At 37.0% G+C, this 18,392-nt stretch overlaps 1 protein-coding gene across 1 annotated transcript in view; it reads right to left on the reverse strand.

Annotated features, from left to right (window-relative positions):
- LOC122798625 (TBC1 domain family member 20-like) overlaps positions 1-18,392 on the reverse strand; it is a 381,335-nt gene that overhangs the window by 90,392 nt on the left and 272,551 nt on the right. The window contains exon 7 of the mRNA XM_044067711.1: positions 8,794-8,978. Within this exon, the coding sequence (XP_043923646.1) occupies positions 8,794-8,978 (185 nt within the window). The remainder of the gene's footprint in view (positions 1-8,793; positions 8,979-18,392) is intronic.

Below are 18,392 nucleotides of genomic sequence, written 5' to 3' on the forward strand. Positions count from 1 at the left end.
TTGTTTTTTTTGCACAAACTAAAAAACATTTTACATTGGTTTACATGATTTCATAGTAGCAGGCTCTCTTGCCGGTTGCACATACTGTGTAAACAGGTGCCTAAAATTTGTTTGGGGTTGGGATGTATCAAGCACCCCTGTTCTTGTGTGAGTAAATCTAGTCCATGAGAGCTTGTGGTAACTTCCTCTGGTCATTTCCAAAAGGGAAAAACACTGTTGCCTGAGTGAGATCGTAGTCACCACAATGATCTTGGGGGATTCCGTCTGAATATTTAGAAGTAAATTGGATATCTGTGGAAAGGTGGAAAAGCATACAGGAACATTTCTGTGCAAGGAAAAGAAAAGGCATCTGTCTTCCAGGCATACCTCTCAACCTGGAAACATCAAAAATCTGGACAAGGCCCATAAAAAATAGGTACAAATCTGTATGCTGATTAACATCTAATTTGCATATATAATTACGTAATCCCACCCACTCCGATAGAATTGTGGGATACCAACTTTCAAATGCAAACTGAAGAACAGACAACCAAAATATGGCACCAGAGTCCCCCTGCAGCCATTCCAATGTCCCATTACCTGGCTATTTCTCCCCATTTACCATAAACACCAATGTGTGCATACTGCTTTACTTCTACAATGATTATTTGGATTTTATTTTTTTCATTTTGCAGCAGAACAATGCCTAAACACTAAGACATCTGCTAAACAAAGCAATACTGTCTCACAATGAAAATAGACTTGGCATTAAAACTTCTCTGCCCTTGAAACTCACATTCATTGAAATAGCCTTGAAACCCACACACCACATCCAAAGAAAATGCATCTAGTCAGTGGTGGATAAAGATTACCTTTGGGCTGTTTTCAAATCATTGGTCCCTTGTACACAAAACAAGAAACATACATGTGTTCTTTTCTGTGATACACCTTCCTGACTTTATTAAGTTATATTCCTTGCATAATACATCACACTTGTTAGACAGGGAGCATTTTAAATTTATTGTTGAATATTTTTCCAGTAGGCTGTACTGTAGGCAATGAAACAAAAATGCACGAATCAATACAGACAAAAACTGCCCAATTCAGAACATTTCCATCATAAAAGTCTACATCCACACCCACACTATAAATAGAATGACAGTAGTGTAAGCCATAGGCATCTTGCACAGCTTCTTGCACTTATTTTCAACTTCAGTTTTTTTTTTTTTTGGGGGGGGGCAAAAGGTCAAAAAACAGGGACACATTTTAAACATTGCTTGCATAATTTTGGAAAGTTGCTAGAATAAAATGTGTTACCACCATGCATGTCACTGGCAAGTCTTGAACCCAAGACCCTATGCACTACAGTCAGAGCAACATACCACTATGCCAAATCAGCAGTTTCCTGAAAAAAAGGAAGACTGAAACTTAATGGCTATCATTTAGTGAATTCAGTACTCACTTCTCACCATAGCTCTCAACCTCTTAGCACAAAAACCTGGACAAAGCCAATAATGGGGGAATACAAATTCAGTGCTCAATTCTCACTCACCATAGCTCTCAACTCTTAGCACAAAAAACCTGGACAAACAACAAAGCCAATAATGGGAGAATACAAATTCTGTTCACTTTTCACCACAGCTCTCAACTCTTAGTGCAGAAAAATGTAGACAAAGCTCAGAAATGGTGGTGGTTAGGGACTTTAGGCTCTTTTTACCCTGTACCAAAGGTACAGGGTTTGAGGCTGAATACTTCTAGCCACCAGGTGTATTACACACACACACACACACACACACACACACACACACACACACACACACACACACACACACTACTTGAGTGTTGAGTCCAATACTTCACTTTCCCCAAAATGAAACGAGTGCTGCTGTCAATAGTGCACTTTCCCCCAGAATGAGTGCTGCTGTTAGATAAATCCAAAGCCTGCTTCTCTCGCATTTGCTGCTTGCTGTTAGTTTAAATCCAAATCCAAAGCCCGTGGAGTGCTGCTGTTAGATAAATAAATCTAAAGCCAGCTCGCATTAAGTGCTGCTGTTTGAAACTGCTGTTTCCCACACGCATTTGCAGCCGGAAATGACAATGTGAGCTCCTTAAACTCAATTCCGACTGGCTGATAGCCCTGACAGGGCTGACGTAACCGTGCATGTGATGACGCCCGCTCCGACAGCGTGATATTTGAAAAAATAAATAAACCAAAAGAAAAAAAATCAGAAATGAAAGGATGCCACTCGGGAATCATGGCACCCCTTCATTTGGACCCCAAAACTTGGTAAAAACTGAGTAATTCTGTATGGTTGAGAGGTCTGCTTCCAGGCCTTTTTGCATGGAGTCCTGGAACAGAACATTGCTATTTAATTGTTCAGAGAGGATGCAAAAAGGTCTACCTGAGGAATTCTCCACAGATGGTTAAAATTTTCTAAGATCCAGTGATCTAGTTTCCATTCATGAGGGTCTGCCTTTGTCCCATTCAGCTCATCTGCCACACGCTTTTGCTCTGACTGAATGTAAGATGTCTGTAGGGGAAGATTGTGCTCTAAAGTTATATCTCAAGCTAACATGGCCACTCTGCACTGGGGGCTAAAATTTGGTCCCCTTTGCTTGTTTGCCTACCATATCACTGTAGTATTTGTCCATAACCACCTGAAGAGATCCTGGACACCATAGATGATTCAAAGAGTTGACAGCCTTTATAAGAGCTAGCAACTCTTTTATTATTGTGTGTTTTTGTCTGTCTTTCTTGCCCCAGGGATATTTGATGTCTCCAACAAGTGATTTCTCTTTTCATAAATCTCAGAACTGAAAATTGAAAAGGAAATGGGTGTTGGTCCTGGGACTCAACAGACTTCGGATGCCATTGTATCTTTCCCATGTGGAGTCTTGTAAGGGGTATCATGAGAATCATGGATGTCATGAGATCCAGAAACCCAAGGTACTCCCTTGCAGTGACAGAAGTCCGAGTGGAAAACCCCTGGAATAGATCTATTTTTTTTTCCTGTGGAAGAAAAGCTATTTGAACTGAGGTATCTAGAAACAGGTTGCAAAGTGAAAGCATTTTGAACTTGGGTACTATCACAAACTGATTAAGGAAGAAAAGGTCTAGAACTGGTCCACAAGAATTGTATTTCTTTGACACCAAAAACAATCTTGAATAAAATAATTTTCCAACTGAGAAGGAGGAACTGTTTCTATTACATCCTGAGACAGCATGTGACTCGGGGCAGAAAGGAAAAAAAAAGTTTGGTCTGGGGATGAAAAGGAATCCCCTGATTAGGAGGAATTTCCTCCCATTACCATCTCTATCAGCTTCAGAACCCATTTGGTGAAACAATCTGTTGCCAAAGAGAGAAATGTACATTCACAATTTCTGGAAGGGGTACAAGACTGCCAGGGAGGAAGCAGTAAGACAAGGTCCCTTAAACAATCATTCTGCCTTATTTGACTGTCCTTTTTTGGGGGGGGGTGTTCAAGCTTTCTTTTTGGAACCTCACTGCCACTGCCTTTTAAATGTCTGCTTGCCAGCATTCTGCTGTGACTGCTTATTTTGTTTCTTGCCTAAATTGGACAAGGGAGCAGAAAATTCTTTGAAAACTTTAGAGAAGGAGGGCTGTAAAATCTGAGATTATCTGAATTAGCTGACTTCCACCATCACACTTCTTGGCAAACTCTTAAGTAAAGGGTTTAAAACTAAATCTGCCACCCAAGGAGAATTCAAAATTTCATTTTTAACATCATCTGGGAAGTTCTGAGAATTCAGCCAGGCAAGCCTTTTTCAAAAACAGTACCAGTTACCATAGTCCTAGAAGCAGTACCTCCTCAAACAACGAGTAGTGGCCATCAAAACAGAATAAGATAGACCACACAAAGCAGAAAAAGAAACTGCATCCACCAATTAGAATCATTTTAACATACGAGCTTGACAATTCCAAATTCTACAAATCAAAGTTGCAGAACCATACACTACTTTCCAAACTTATCTATAGCTTTACTATCCTTGTCGGAAGTATTAGAATTAAAGCTATAGAATCTGGATCAGGTCTATGATGAGTCTATACAAATTTGAAAGACCGAGGAACGTCGTACCACTATCTGCTTTCTTGGGTGCAGTAGGTTGGCTATCAGAGAAACCACAGGCTGTGAAGAACACATCATCTAATGTTGACATCTAATGCTGAGAGCACAGGGGATGGGTAAGAGTTCTAGAAATTCCAGTTGTAGCTAGTCATACACAGTATTTTTAAGGGAGTGAGAAACCTCAAAGTTCTCCCATGGAAAGCACTGGCATATTTTGGAAATAGTGTCAGAGGAATTGAATCCTTCACAGGGAGATTCAGATACCATACTCTCCTAAGAATCTGAATCAAAAACTTGAGGAGAAATACCTGCTTTTGTCCTTTCACATTCCCCTAGAGATTCAACATCTTGAAACCCTTCAGGGAAAGAAAAATCTCTTTCCCTTTTACCAGCAGCCATCTTGCAATAAGGGTCAATAGCCTGTACAAGACCCTGAGCAAATGCCCAATAAATTACTCCTGTCCAAAGAAATTGACACTAAATTAGTTTTCTGACTCCTTTTGACTAGACAATTGGGACAAACAGACATATTCTTACCAGCAACAGTTTCCCCAGGGACAGACACAACATTCTGGCTAAGCAAGGCCACATTCTCTGTCCCTTCTACAATGATCAACAAGTGTGGCTCTCCCTTGCCCACTGAGGGGACCCCAAAAGCAACAAAGGACAGGGCTAAACCCTGGTCCATGGTGGTTGTATGGCCCACACGACCTCTGGTCAAAGCAGAGTCACCCAATTACTAGCCTTGTGTGGTGGCACAGGCTGCTTCACTAACATTTTCTTTGTGTTGCAGGAAGAAGATTCAACAAAGGGACAGGTAGTTTCTTCCATGGTCAAATGAAAATGGTACTTGATTCCTTGGGAACCTTAGCACCAACTTGGCAGAACATAAACATTGCAAGAGAGTCACTTCTTCCCCAAAAGGGAACACTCTCCCTAGCCCCAAAAATCAAAATAAGTAGAGTTTCTCTACAGAAAAATTTGTTTATCAAGTTCCAACAACGTCTTACCACTAAAGTAAAAATTGCACTCTCATTTAAAAGTACATGAAAGCAACGTGGCAGTCAAAACTAATTTTATGTAGCTTTAAAATAGCTGTTTTTGCCAAAAACGTGGTTTAATCAACAAAAAAGTAACATGGAAGTCCCCCCTGAAGGAAACTTATGTGACCAGCAATGATATAGTGTTAGCCAACCGCTGATGCTCAGACGTCTGCAGAAGAGCAATGTTCTCAGCAGCAAGAAAGATCTGAAGGGCTTGGCACCTAAAGCAGTCTTTTTACTCAGCTCACATTGAGGGTGAGAAAGGTGACCTATAGCATTGGAAACTGTCTGGTTGTCATATCCTATACGGGATACAACCCCATATAGCTTAGGCTATTGCAGTAGTGATCAATATGAAAAATACATTAAGAGTTGTGAACCAGCAATGCTAACTGCTACCTCTCTGTGCCAACCCCGTTTCTCTGATTCCAACAATTAAAAAAATGGTAAAGCTATCATACCAACTGAAACAACACACCAGTAATGCCTAAGTTGCTGAAAAGCACTTTAAAAACTCCAAAATATATTGCAATGTTTTGTTTTTGCTGATGCATTTAAATGATTTTAACATTTCCCATGACACAACTCTGGTGAATAAGCTGTAATGATTGCAGCATTTCACAACTCATTAGTCAAAGCAACATGACTAAGTTAAAACATTAAAATTTATCTCCGAACTTCTCAGGTTTTATTGAACAACACTAATACATGAAAGAATTATAAATGATCGTATGTTATATATAAAAATTATTGCTGGTTGACAAATTTTGAGAACAGTTTTCATGACATTTCCTCCTGATGAACTTCAGTACCACTTCTCATTTCTAAATTTAAAAGCTTAAATGTTTATATTATGCCTCAAGCTTCTTTTTCCCAATTTGTGAATGAATGCATCTGCAGGCTAAAAGCTTGTTACTTTATGGTGTTTACACTTTGTATGCACGTTTAGGCTGTATCTTCATTCATGTGTGTATGCTGTGTAGTTCTGTTAATTGAAACATTATTTTCATAACGTTGTTATGCTTACTGTGTTATTTCTGTCTTGCAGTTAATATGAACATTGACATAATGCTGTGAAATTAATTTGCATGTGTGTTAAATTATGTTTGTTTTGTTCCTGTGTAGTATATTCCTAGGTTTGTCCTTAAAAAGGTTCCTGGATTGGCAGATTTTCTCCAGCATCAAAATACACTAAATATATAAACGACAAGGACTTAAAGGTCATGCTGCATTATTAGCAAACAAAACCACTGATGAAAACTTGCCAACTAAACAAATATTTAAATCAATATTTGAAGCAAGGTGACACTAGGAATAAGGAGTCTGACCAAATTGTACACAAATTACATCTGGGCTTAGTAAATATGCACTGCTACTGTGTGTAAAGGCAGACAACTGCACACCCAAATAAGCTGCAAACTGCACAGCTACAGACCATCTATAATTAATGGCTTCCCATGATTTCATACCTCAGACTGAGCAAAGTGCCTTTCAGTACAATTTTATCATCAGATACAACTTATACTAATATTCTCTTCTACACACACACACACACACACACACATGCACACACACACATATACACACACACATGCAGAGACGCACACATGTGCACACATGCACACACATGTGCGCACACAATTGTTCAGAATGAGGGAGGCTGGACTGTACAGCACCAACACCCTCCTTTCCAAGCTTTAACATACATCACCACCAGTTTTTCAAACCTTATGAAACAAGAATACACCTTACGGATTACCAATTAAACATTCAAATGGTAGCAATTAACTGTGAGAAATCACAATTCATATAGTGGACATCATGCAGTAAACATACAAACAAAATGTACAAACACTTAAAACAATACATAAACCATCAGCCACAAGAATAGAAAGTTGACAACATTTATTAGAAATAAAAACAATATGGCATTGCACATGAAAAGTAACTATGCAAACAGACAATTTATTGTACAAGGAATGTAAAATAAAAATATAGAATGTTCAGACAAATCTCTCCAACATCTAACCTAAAAAGTTTCTGCTTCTGGCTAAAAGATATCCTGACCCTTACAGTATCTGGCTTTTTAAGACCAAAATGGAACATTTCATACACCTTAAAAGCAGTATTGTTTGAAATATAATTCCAAGGATATCTTCCAGGAAGCAAAGTAGTAACCCAGATTGTTTCAAAAAGTAATAAGAGTTACAGAAGCTGTCATTCTGAAACCTTGTAAGTCACCAAACAGGATTTTTTTGTGGCTTCAATGTGAATTTTAGAAGTTGCCCTTCTTGTTTCTATAGTTATACATTTCTGGAGAGGAGGGACATCCCAACAAAGTACTGTCCAGAAAAGACATCAAAAGCAGTAGGGTATGCGCTGGTATGGTAAAGTACAAGCAGCATTACACTTTGCAACTCTACATACAGTCAATAAACATGGTTCAGATCATGTTTAAACTGTAATACACTACTTGTGGCAAATGCAGTTATACACCATTTTACACATACCACATTTTAATGAAAACTTCAATAAAATGAGGTATCTTATGTTTTGAATAATTATTCATGCACATACTTTTATTTTTAATTTTATACATCTCTAATACAATTAGTTTAATTTTCGTGCGTCTCCCTTTTGAAAAAAAATGAAAATAATTCCCCAGTTAACACTAGGATGTGAAGAGAATTGCAATAAATTCACAAAAGGCACACAGAGTGTGGCGATGAATAACAAGCAATGGTTGGCTGTCTAGAGAAGGGAATGGACTCAAAGGAATTTCTCCCACTGTATGAAGTCCTACCGAGTTGCCGCTTAACATACAAACTGTACATCTGCAAATCGTTCACCAAAATGCCATTATACTGACCGAGTGTACACATTAAGGGTCAAGAAAGTCTGGGGCATTATATGGTATATGAAACCTGCTTCCTTGAGAAAAGGAAGGACCAGAAATACACAACAAATATTGCTTGGTCAGACATTAGGTGAGAAATGTGGAAAAAAGAAGAGGGCAGGAGAAAGGGACAAAAGCACAACATGAAAAGAAAACTATGCAGTCCCCAACGGGTAGTGCACTCACCTCTGGTGCAGAAGGCTACGAGTTTGATTCCTATACCAAGTCGTTGCATTGATTTTCCAATGCTGACACTGCAGTGTGGCACAAGAGGGTGCTGCCTTCCTGCGTGTGCTGTCCTTCAGATGAGATGTTAAACCAGTGCCTCATCTTCCGGAGATGGTGGTAGGTCAGGTGGATGAAGAAGAACCCCAGAGTGGTAAAGTTGCCCACTGCCCTGGACAAATTTCTTCTAGTCAGTATGACTACCACCTCTAGTCTCACCTAAAGACAAGCCATTGGCTTAATGCGACTATACCAGTCAACAAATTGTAAATAAATAAAAGATTTATGTTAAGCTTGCAGAAATGATAGTTTCCGTAAGGAGTTTGAGACTACAGAAGGGCTTAAGGGATGGAATGATAGAATACAAGGTAACTGAGGGACCCATGATTGAACACAGCACTCTAGAAAAGCTTTGCAGAGTTTGCCTTCCTGCAAGGGCTGACTCTCATGTATAGAAGGAAAGGGAAAACTGAAAATAAAGGAGGGGAACAGAACGCAGGACTGCTGAACTAAAACAAATGATATGTGCATTCAAAATAACTGACTTTCGTTAGTGCTTACCTCTTGTGATGTTGTAAGGCAGCCTGCTTTGCAAGCTCAGATGGAGGATAACAGCTGAAGAGATGCTCTGCATCGGAGATCAGGTCTTCATAAGGCAGATTTTGGGGGATGTTGGATAGAAGGTAGTGGACACTGGCCATATCACAGTCACAGTCTAGCACTTCTTCTCCTCTGTAAAGTACAATCTGAAAATGAACATTAAACAAGATGTCATTTTTTGCCATGTTCCAGAAGACATTCACTAACCAAGGTGTGTGTGTGTGTGTGTGTGTGTGTGTGTGTGTGTGTGTGTGTGTGTGTGTGTGTGTGTGTGTGTTGCACTCCTACAGTAATATAGAATGAAGAAGAGAATGTTTTGAAAAATTTATTCGGGGAAGAAACTCTAACCAGAGACTGAACATGCTGCTAAACAAAGCTAATTCATTACTTCAACAGACTTGTACCGCTTTAAAACAACTAAATTAACATTTCTGTTTCTAACAATTGCATTAAGTGATATGTTGGAAGCTATGCAGACAACAGTGTACCTGACTGTATGCTTGCAAGTGTGTGCGCCCCTGATGGGACAGGGAAATGCCATAGAGGTAAGGTATTTGGAAAAGGTATCTGAGATAGTTAAGACAATACACATGTACTAACTACATACTAAACAGGTTACAGTCAGTAACCAATGAAATGTTGCTGCTGCTGCGTTGAGGGTTGATTATGGGTCTTAGAGGACCATATAAATTATGCCTATAGTATTATGCATTTAAAAACAGAGCAGCTGTAGTTTAGGGAGAAAAGCAGCATTAAACAAAAAATTTAATTTATTCTTTAATACTGGATTTCTGGAGTGTTGTTGGGGGTGGGGCAGTTCAAGCACATCCAGGTGCACAGCATGTACAAGGCATGGAAAGAAATCTGGGATAGGATACCAACCCATCTTTGGAGACACACAGATAAAGATACACACACACACACATACACACACACACACACACACACACACACACACACACACACACACACACACACACACACACGCATAGATTTAACAGACACTATCTTATGGCATCAGCTGATATATAAAGGATACCCTCCTTGATGGCTTCTACAGATTAGTTTATTCTCTCCAACAATCAGCATATGACATCTTTTTCCAGATGTTACCACATTTTGAAATGGTTAAGTGTCCTTGCTAGTGCATGGCATGACGACATACTAACTACATAACCACGCATTGCTAAAAGAGTGATATAAAAAACATAAATGTTCTCAATCTGATGATGGTAATGTCCATCCCACAATTGACCGCCCTTGTCGCATATAAATAGACACTGTAAAAAAATGCAAATGTTAGAGCCACACTGCTGACCCTCCATCACCAGGGCGACAGGAGCATCATGAACTACCTTAGAGCAAGCAAGAAAATAAAAGCACCGGAAAGCACCAAAGCAAAAGTTTCACCTCCATGGTAAGGGAAGAGATGACGGCTTAGAAAGGCTGTGCCACTGTTCGAGGTCCATAGAGGAGCAAAAGTACTGGAGGCAGCTACTCTGAAATGAGTGGATTATTATTTATTTATTTATTTATTTTTAATTTGCTCTTTTGACTGGGAAAGTCTGGCAGGGGAAAAGCTGCACCTTTTCAGCAGAGGCCCAGGAAGAAACATTCCATTACATTTAAACACCAAGTAAAAAGTTATAAAAGTGTAACAGCAAATAAAGACAGGATGAAGAAAATTGACATCTTAACATACAGAAGGTCTGAAAAGGGATACAACTGGAATCAAAACATATATGCAAATAAATAATGATCAAACATTTTGGAGATATATAAAAAAACAAAAAGGAAAAAATGCCAGCAACAAAACCAACTAAAATTAATGAAAAAGGCACCCGGGAAGGACGACCGACACTCGAAATGCAAAAAACATGATTTATTAGTCCAAAGCACAAATCCTTAAAAGACAAATAAGCACCACATAAACGTTCAACGTCTCATTGCGTTTTCTTCTTGGGAAAGACTTCATCAGATGTACCCCATCAATAAAATGCATAATTTAAATATCTTATTTAATTAAAAAAGCACCAATCAGGAACAGTAATAAATAAAACAATAAACACCAGACCAGCCTACCTAAGAAGTCTATGCATCTAGACCACTAAAGAAATACAAAAACATATACAAATACAATTACCAATGCATAAATTACAATAGAACATCAATATTTAAGTTTTTAATTTTTAGTTTTTTCTTGGGTGGCAAAAGCCAGTGTACCGTTTGGCTAGGCTTATATAGGCCCTAGGGCCAAAAGCCTTGTACCTACCTATGAACCTATGAGATATATACAAACAAAATATTTAAACATTTTCGGACAATTTAATGTAGTTTATTTGAATAAAGTTAAGATTAGAGAAAACCTTCTGAAAGACTAATATAAAATATGTTATTCAGGCTATTTAGGAGGTGAGTGTGGTCAACTTGGATTAATCATCCAGCGTACAAACATGAGTACAGCCATGAATTACTGAAGTACTATTTTAGATGAGTTTTGAATTGGAGTATGTTGGATTGCTGTCTTATTTAATTTCACCAAAAGTTTTGGATTTTTAACACCAATACTGGAAAGGAGCCTATTCCTAAGTCAGAGTTCAATTAAAGTTCATGAAATTAGAATTTTGCTTTGGTCTTGGACCTTAGCCAAGACTGCTCTTCTCAGCACCCACAATGTACCAGAATTGCCTCCTTTGGCAGTTCATATGGGGTATTATATATTGCCTGCATATTTAAGTACAACTGTAAGTTACTGATTAGACCTGTTGCTCATACTACCATTGAAGCTCTGTATCTTTCTTCGACATTGCTCTAATTTCTGCTTGCACGTACTATTTTATGACTTTGTGTCACACTGTACATAACCCACTATTATAGCTTGGTGCAGCAATTTCATTGACTGACTAATGCTGTCATCTTTTTTCTTTGGGCTACTATATCTGGTTTTCTTGCATCTACTTTCTGAATAGTCAGTACTGGGTGAACCTGCATGATATAAACTTAATCACTGTCAACAAACCTTTGTTGTTCACATTTCCAATGCTTCTCCATTATTGTGCTTTTAGTACACAGGCCCCCCAGCCATGAGTGTATCACACCAAGGAATGAGATGTGCAATTTTCAATTCTGTTTTACAGAACCTGCATTTGTCTGTTTCTCCAAACTTTAAAAAGGACTTTGTATACCAACATGTACTTAGCCCACTATCTTGGGCCACCATTATTAGCCTTTCATATTTTGGTTTCTTTAACCATTCTTGCTTCAAATCTTCGTCAACGTGAGACTGTTCTAGACATTTTCTATATATATGCCACTATATTTGTGGACTTTCTAATGTATTTTACTTCTAGTTCTTTTCTTTGTATTATTTATTTTGACTTTTGGCACTTTCAGTTGCTTTCTGATTCATATGTACGTCTGGTTTGATATCCACTCCCACTTTTCTATTAAATGCTTCTGCTAAACTAAGTAAGAATACCAAGTAAAACTCCTGTTCATCTTTTAAAACTTTTACAAAGTTAGGATCTGATGAGGTTAGCAAGTATGTATGCAGCCCCATGTAGTCAGTTTTGAAGACGCCCATAATTCCATCAGAGCAAGGGATACATAATCTTGGTACAATATCATTTGATGAGCATAACGCATTTTCTTATCAAACTGATTCAATGCTGTTTAGGGGCCAGTAATCACAACAAAGCTGTAAGATACAACAGGCAAAACAAACTGGTTTAAAGCTTGGACTTTATTCCTAGATGTTAAGGCAATATTAACTTTAGTTTTCTGAAGTATTCCTTAATAAGCTTTGTTTTCATTTGTTCATGTTTTATTGCCAAACATCTATTACCAAATATATCACCTTCCTGTCCCAGTCCTATACGTTCTTGGTACCGCAGCTTTCCTTTTAAATGTTGCATTTGCACATCTATCATTACCAAATGTCATTTTTATAGTAACTGAAAAAGTTTTTAATTAATTCAATTGTGCTTTCAGATCCTCATTGATGAACTATATAACTTCAAATCAACCACAACAAGTAGATGAGACGATTTTGAGCAAGGATGGTTTGTATAACCATAGCCTAGTCTGCTATGTAAACAGCTGAATAGGTTAAGGGCAAGACAAAGTAACAGTTGTAACCAAGGAACACCCCATAATATCCCCAACTGAATTTTTATCCCTGGGGAAAACAAACTGCTGTTTCTTATGGCTCAGCAGGAAAATGTGAAGCAGTGGCAAACCAGTCACTGCAATGCAACTCATCAATGTAGGGTGCATCTTGTACATCTGTAAGTATTCCATAATCAATGGATATGGCATACTGTCAATTTTTTTTGCAATCTGTCCATGTCATACTTGGATTCCTCCCCTTTAACAAGAATATATATATATATATATATATATATATATATATATATATATATATATATAATGTCTATCTATCTATATAACAATACATTATCCTTTGTTCCATATGACTTTATTATATTTAAGTGCTACTGCCATGACTGATTTTTTTCCTACATGGCTGTAAACTTTGTCTGCATCACTTCCCGTATATTATTTATGTTGCTGGAAGGCAATTACTAGTCTGTAGTTCTCTGGATGTCTCACATGTAAACTCTTTAGGAGTATGAATCTTTCCCGTTGTTAAAGTCAGCATCCTGTTCAGGATATGCACATAAGTAAATTTTTACACAGAGCTAAATTTTTCTGTAAAGTTGCTATTAATTTCTGTCAGAAGTTGGTACTGCAGCTGGGGCGTGGCTAGGATGCTGAACTGATAGCTGCACTTCATTTCAGCTCTCTTACCTCAATACAATTCCTGACAGGAATTTTACAAAATAATATTTAATTTGAAGAAATTTTTATTACTAATTTATTTTTAATAACTCTGAGCATCTATAAGAAAAATTTTATTGTCAGAACTTGAATAATTCCTGTCAAATTAATTACTGGAAAATCAGCACCAATATCAGCTTTACAGCATGAGTCATCCAAGGAATACAGCACAAGACTCTTCTCTCAAAAAAGACCTGCAGTCTCTCATTACAAATATACAGGAACTTACAATAAAAATCGACAAGATGGACAATAAAATAGATACTTTTAAAGAAAAGTGCTCACAACAACTGGAACAGCTTCAAGAAATGTTTACACAACAGAAAGGACAGATATCACTTATTGAACAGTCATTAAGTGACATTGACACTAGAGTCCAAATAGAAGAACAACAAACTGAATTCTTACTTCAACAGAATACATATTTACTAGAAAAGCTTGATGATATGGAAAACCGAACAAGAAGAAATAATATTAGAATATATGGTCTACCAGAAAAATCTGAAGGGGACAATATGATAAACTTTCTTACCACCTGGATACCAGATGTAACAAAAATACCTGAAGCTCTTTCATATGGTATAGAATAGATCACTAGCAGCTTCTGGAAATGCTTCTTCTCCAGGTAAGAACAAGCCGAGATATATAATTTTGAGACTTTTTTCTACACAAGATAAAGATCTTATATTAAGAAATGCTTGGGAAAATTCTCCCATCAAATACAATGATTCATTAATAAGATTTGACAATGATTATTCTACAAAGGTGGTTTCAAAAAGAAAAGAATTTCTACCAATAAAAAAATCCTTGAAGAAAAAGCAACTGAAAGTCCATCTTTTATTTCCAGCAAGACTGAAAGTTTTTCTACCAAATGGAATAAAAATCTTTGAAACAGTAGATTCAGCAATAAAATACCTTACCAACAACAACATCCTAACACATGAAGAATCTATGGACTGGACAATAAGTACAATCAAGAGAAATGCTGAAGTAAATAATTGGAAAACTGTTGAGCAAAAGAAAAAACTAAAGGACAAATAATCTTACATATGTTATATTCTGTAAAATCTAAATAATAATACTAACAACAAAAGAAAAGTTCTTACTGTCTTCAAGTTACACCAAAACAGGTACTGTTTTCAATTATATTTTAAATGTCAAAATTAGCATAAATGTAAATACATTTATCTCAAATCACATCAATATACTAAGCATAATTTAAACATTACTCTATTTTTCATTATTATCCATCTATTATTTTCATATTCTTAATCAGAGTAATCAATGCATAATAATGTTCCCAAATAGTTTGTTTATTTATTTATTTATTTTCTCTCTTTGTGTTTTGTTGTTTTTATTTTTCTCTTCTTTTTATTAAATCTTCATTAACTTATAATACTTTAATCAGTATATGGTTATATTGCTTAATAGGTATAGTAATGGCTGCTATATAACTTATTATTAGTTACATCCCTGACAGTATTACTTTTATAAGTTAAAAGTGTCCCTGTTTGGATAAACGCTAATGCTGGGCAGAAATGTGTTGCTTTTGAAATGAAGTATTTCAGTTTGGATGTATCATAAGACTACTTTAAATAATCTTAAAAGATGTTCTGCCTTTGACCCATATGCACATACTGATATAGTCCAGTGAAAAAATATGTTTTAAGTGATATTTTGAGGCTATAAGTCATGTGTTGTGGCTCCAGACATCCGGAGTTGAAAGATGCTTGTGACTAGCTTAGATATCCTGTTGTCTTTTCTTTTGTACAGAAATAAGGCATAGCATGTTTAAAATGCAAAGTTTGACAGTTGTGAACACTGCTCTGTAAACTAGAGTGCTTGCGTGCCACTACATGAGTTTGTCACCAAATAAGAGGAGGGAAAAGAAAAAAGAAAAAACACATACCTTTTTCCCGCTTGGTTCTCGAGACAATTTAACAGACACAAACATCACTAGAAACTTGAGTTACTTATTGCTTGTCGCATTTACTTGTGTACGCCATCCCCTGACTCTTTCTAATTGACGTCTAGTCAGAAAATAAGCTAGGTTCACATTTAAAGATACAGAAACCTAAATTCCTTCTAAGGAAACATAAATAATATAAAGGTTCATATAAATATACACAGATATTTATTTTTGAAGCACTTTCAGTTTATGGCTACTGATGTCTTCTAGCACCTTGATAGATAAGGACATATATCTGCTTGTCTTTAGTTTAGATTTCCAGACATTTTAGCTATCCCTTACTATGTTTTATACAGCAGAGTTTAAAAGCAGAAATTAATCATCAGCAAATAAAATCACTGCTGTTTTACAAATTCTCTAAAGAAACTAGTAAATGTCAAGCAACTGACAGGTTTGTTTTGGGAGGGTTGCCATTTCCCACGCTGGTGCTCCTGCAGAATACTACTGATGTCCTGCTGCCAAGGTATGCCCTCGGGTGGGCAGGTGGGATGCAACAAGAAGGTTGGATGTGCATTTGGCAAATCAAACATTTAGATGGCGTTATGGTATACTAGATGGAGAAAGTGGAAGCAATGATTGTATAGGCAACTATAATGAGTAACATAACAACAGTGGATTTGACCCGCGTGTCAATTATACAATGTTTATATCCCATGTGGCTTTGGGCTTTGTCAAGCATCTGTGTTCTACACACATATTGTGTTGGATCTGATTTGAGTGGAAGGGGGAGAGGCTTAGCCCACACCCTAATTTGTTACTGGGTTGCCATGCATTATGGGCATGCATTGTGGCAGGTACTCAACGGGCTATCCATCCTTAGATGGCTCATGCTGTTCCCATTTGCTCATCTGAATGGTGACTGCGGCTGTGCTCTTCTTGTTATGTTGCCTGGCTGTGGCTTCACCCTTCTTATAATATTGTCTGGCTTTTTACATTATCAAGAATGACACAATACTAGTGTATGCGGGTATATCATGTTACTGTTAGTGTGGACAAGGATGCTTGACAATGCAACTATGATTCTTGGACCTTTCTGCAGACGGTGTGTTGTCTGGCAGTTGAGAGCCTGGTTCCTGATCAGCGGACCTGTATTTTTGTGTTTCAATGTGACTGCATGAAAGGATGCCAGTATTGGTCTGCAAGTTTGGTGGGCAGTAGATTCGTTGGGGATTGATTTGAGGAGACACTTGTATTATGGCTGGGGCACTTGACATTTGATAAATGTATCCTCTCAATGATGCGTTCTGTCTGGTCATTGGCTGTAAAACAGCTTTTCTGAGAAATATTGTTGTGGTGCCAGTTAATGATTTGGATTAAATGTTTCTATATACAGTCGTGAAGCAATTGCCAGGATAAAATGGTACTATTGCAGTGCATGGATCATCGTGGCTGTCCTCCGATGTTGGAGGAAAAACAAGCTTCTTGAACACCTTTTGACGTGGTAAAGGTGTTACCCCATGGTTTGAATACGCTTTGTCTCTTTGCTGCAAAATGGGTTGGGAATTTTGGCCTGTAATATTTTCAGACATGGTGGTTTGAATCTTGGCAGCTTCCATTGTTTTGATGTGTTCTCCAGTATACTTTTGTTCAGTCATAGGATTGAATTACTGGTGTTGAGTAGGTCAGGATTGTATCTCCAGCACTTGATGTCAGCAGATAGACTCACTGGTTGGGTGTCAGTCTAAGCTGTGGGAGTTGATGTGTGATATACATATATGTTTGCTTTGAGGGTGTGGTCAAGTGCGCTGCAGTTTTACCTCTGTACTGTGTCAGTTTTCATTGTGCAGGGTCCCTCTGAGGGTTGATGGAAGTGTTGGCAACAAGACACTCAATCAGGTAACAACATTATGAGTGGTCTCTTGGATGAGGGAGCTGTCTAAATTGTGATCTTGTTGTCTCCAGCCATGGGAATTGTCATTGAAAAGCTGAAAAATGCAATCAGAGGAACATATTTAATGTCTACTAAAGAAATATTAATATACATATACATTGTATCGCATTTCAGTTTATGTTAAACATGAAATATGATGTGGTTTCAGAACTATTCATGTTTTTATTCCAATATGACTTTGCAAATATTAATTTAAACACTGGTTTCGACTTGAGTAGTCTAAAACAATTGCACAACAATGGTACTGTATTATACAGTAATGTCAGTAAATAGTTTTCAACAGATGTATGAAATATACAGTTATAGATTTTAACATGATGTTTATTAATACCCTAAATTATTTTGAAATGATACTACCTTAATCTAAATATTTGTACCTTTTTGAAACCTGCTTAGAAGTAAGTATTATTGAATTACAATAAGATGAGTAAAGAATATATGTATATATTTTAGCTGATTAGATTATCTTAATATATTATTCAATTATCTTTATTTAAAACTACGAGGATAAGAGAAACTGATCCAAATATTATTTGTGAGGGTAGAAAGTTTGTTTGGTTAGATTCACAAACCAAACAAAGAGGTATATTACCTCATAGCAATAGGGAATGGTTTTTAAGGTTAAGAATTACAAGTTTGGAAGTTCTTTGTTTTTTTTATTCTATCACTTTGGTGTCACTCAGAAACATGCAAAAATCATACAAGAAAAACATTTTGAATTCTGTATCCAAGATGGAACTAAGAATAAACAATATTTACATAAACTTACACATAAAACAAACTTAAAACTAGGAAATGAAATGTTTATCCATAAATGTTAATGGTCTAAATAATAGTAATAAAAGGAGAAGCCTATTCAAG

The sequence above is a fragment of the Protopterus annectens genome, chromosome 3.part1 (assembly GCF_019279795.1).
Source record: "Protopterus annectens isolate FY-2018-M chromosome 3.part1, PAN1.0, whole genome shotgun sequence".
Taxonomy (NCBI): Eukaryota; Metazoa; Chordata; order Ceratodontiformes; family Protopteridae; genus Protopterus; species Protopterus annectens.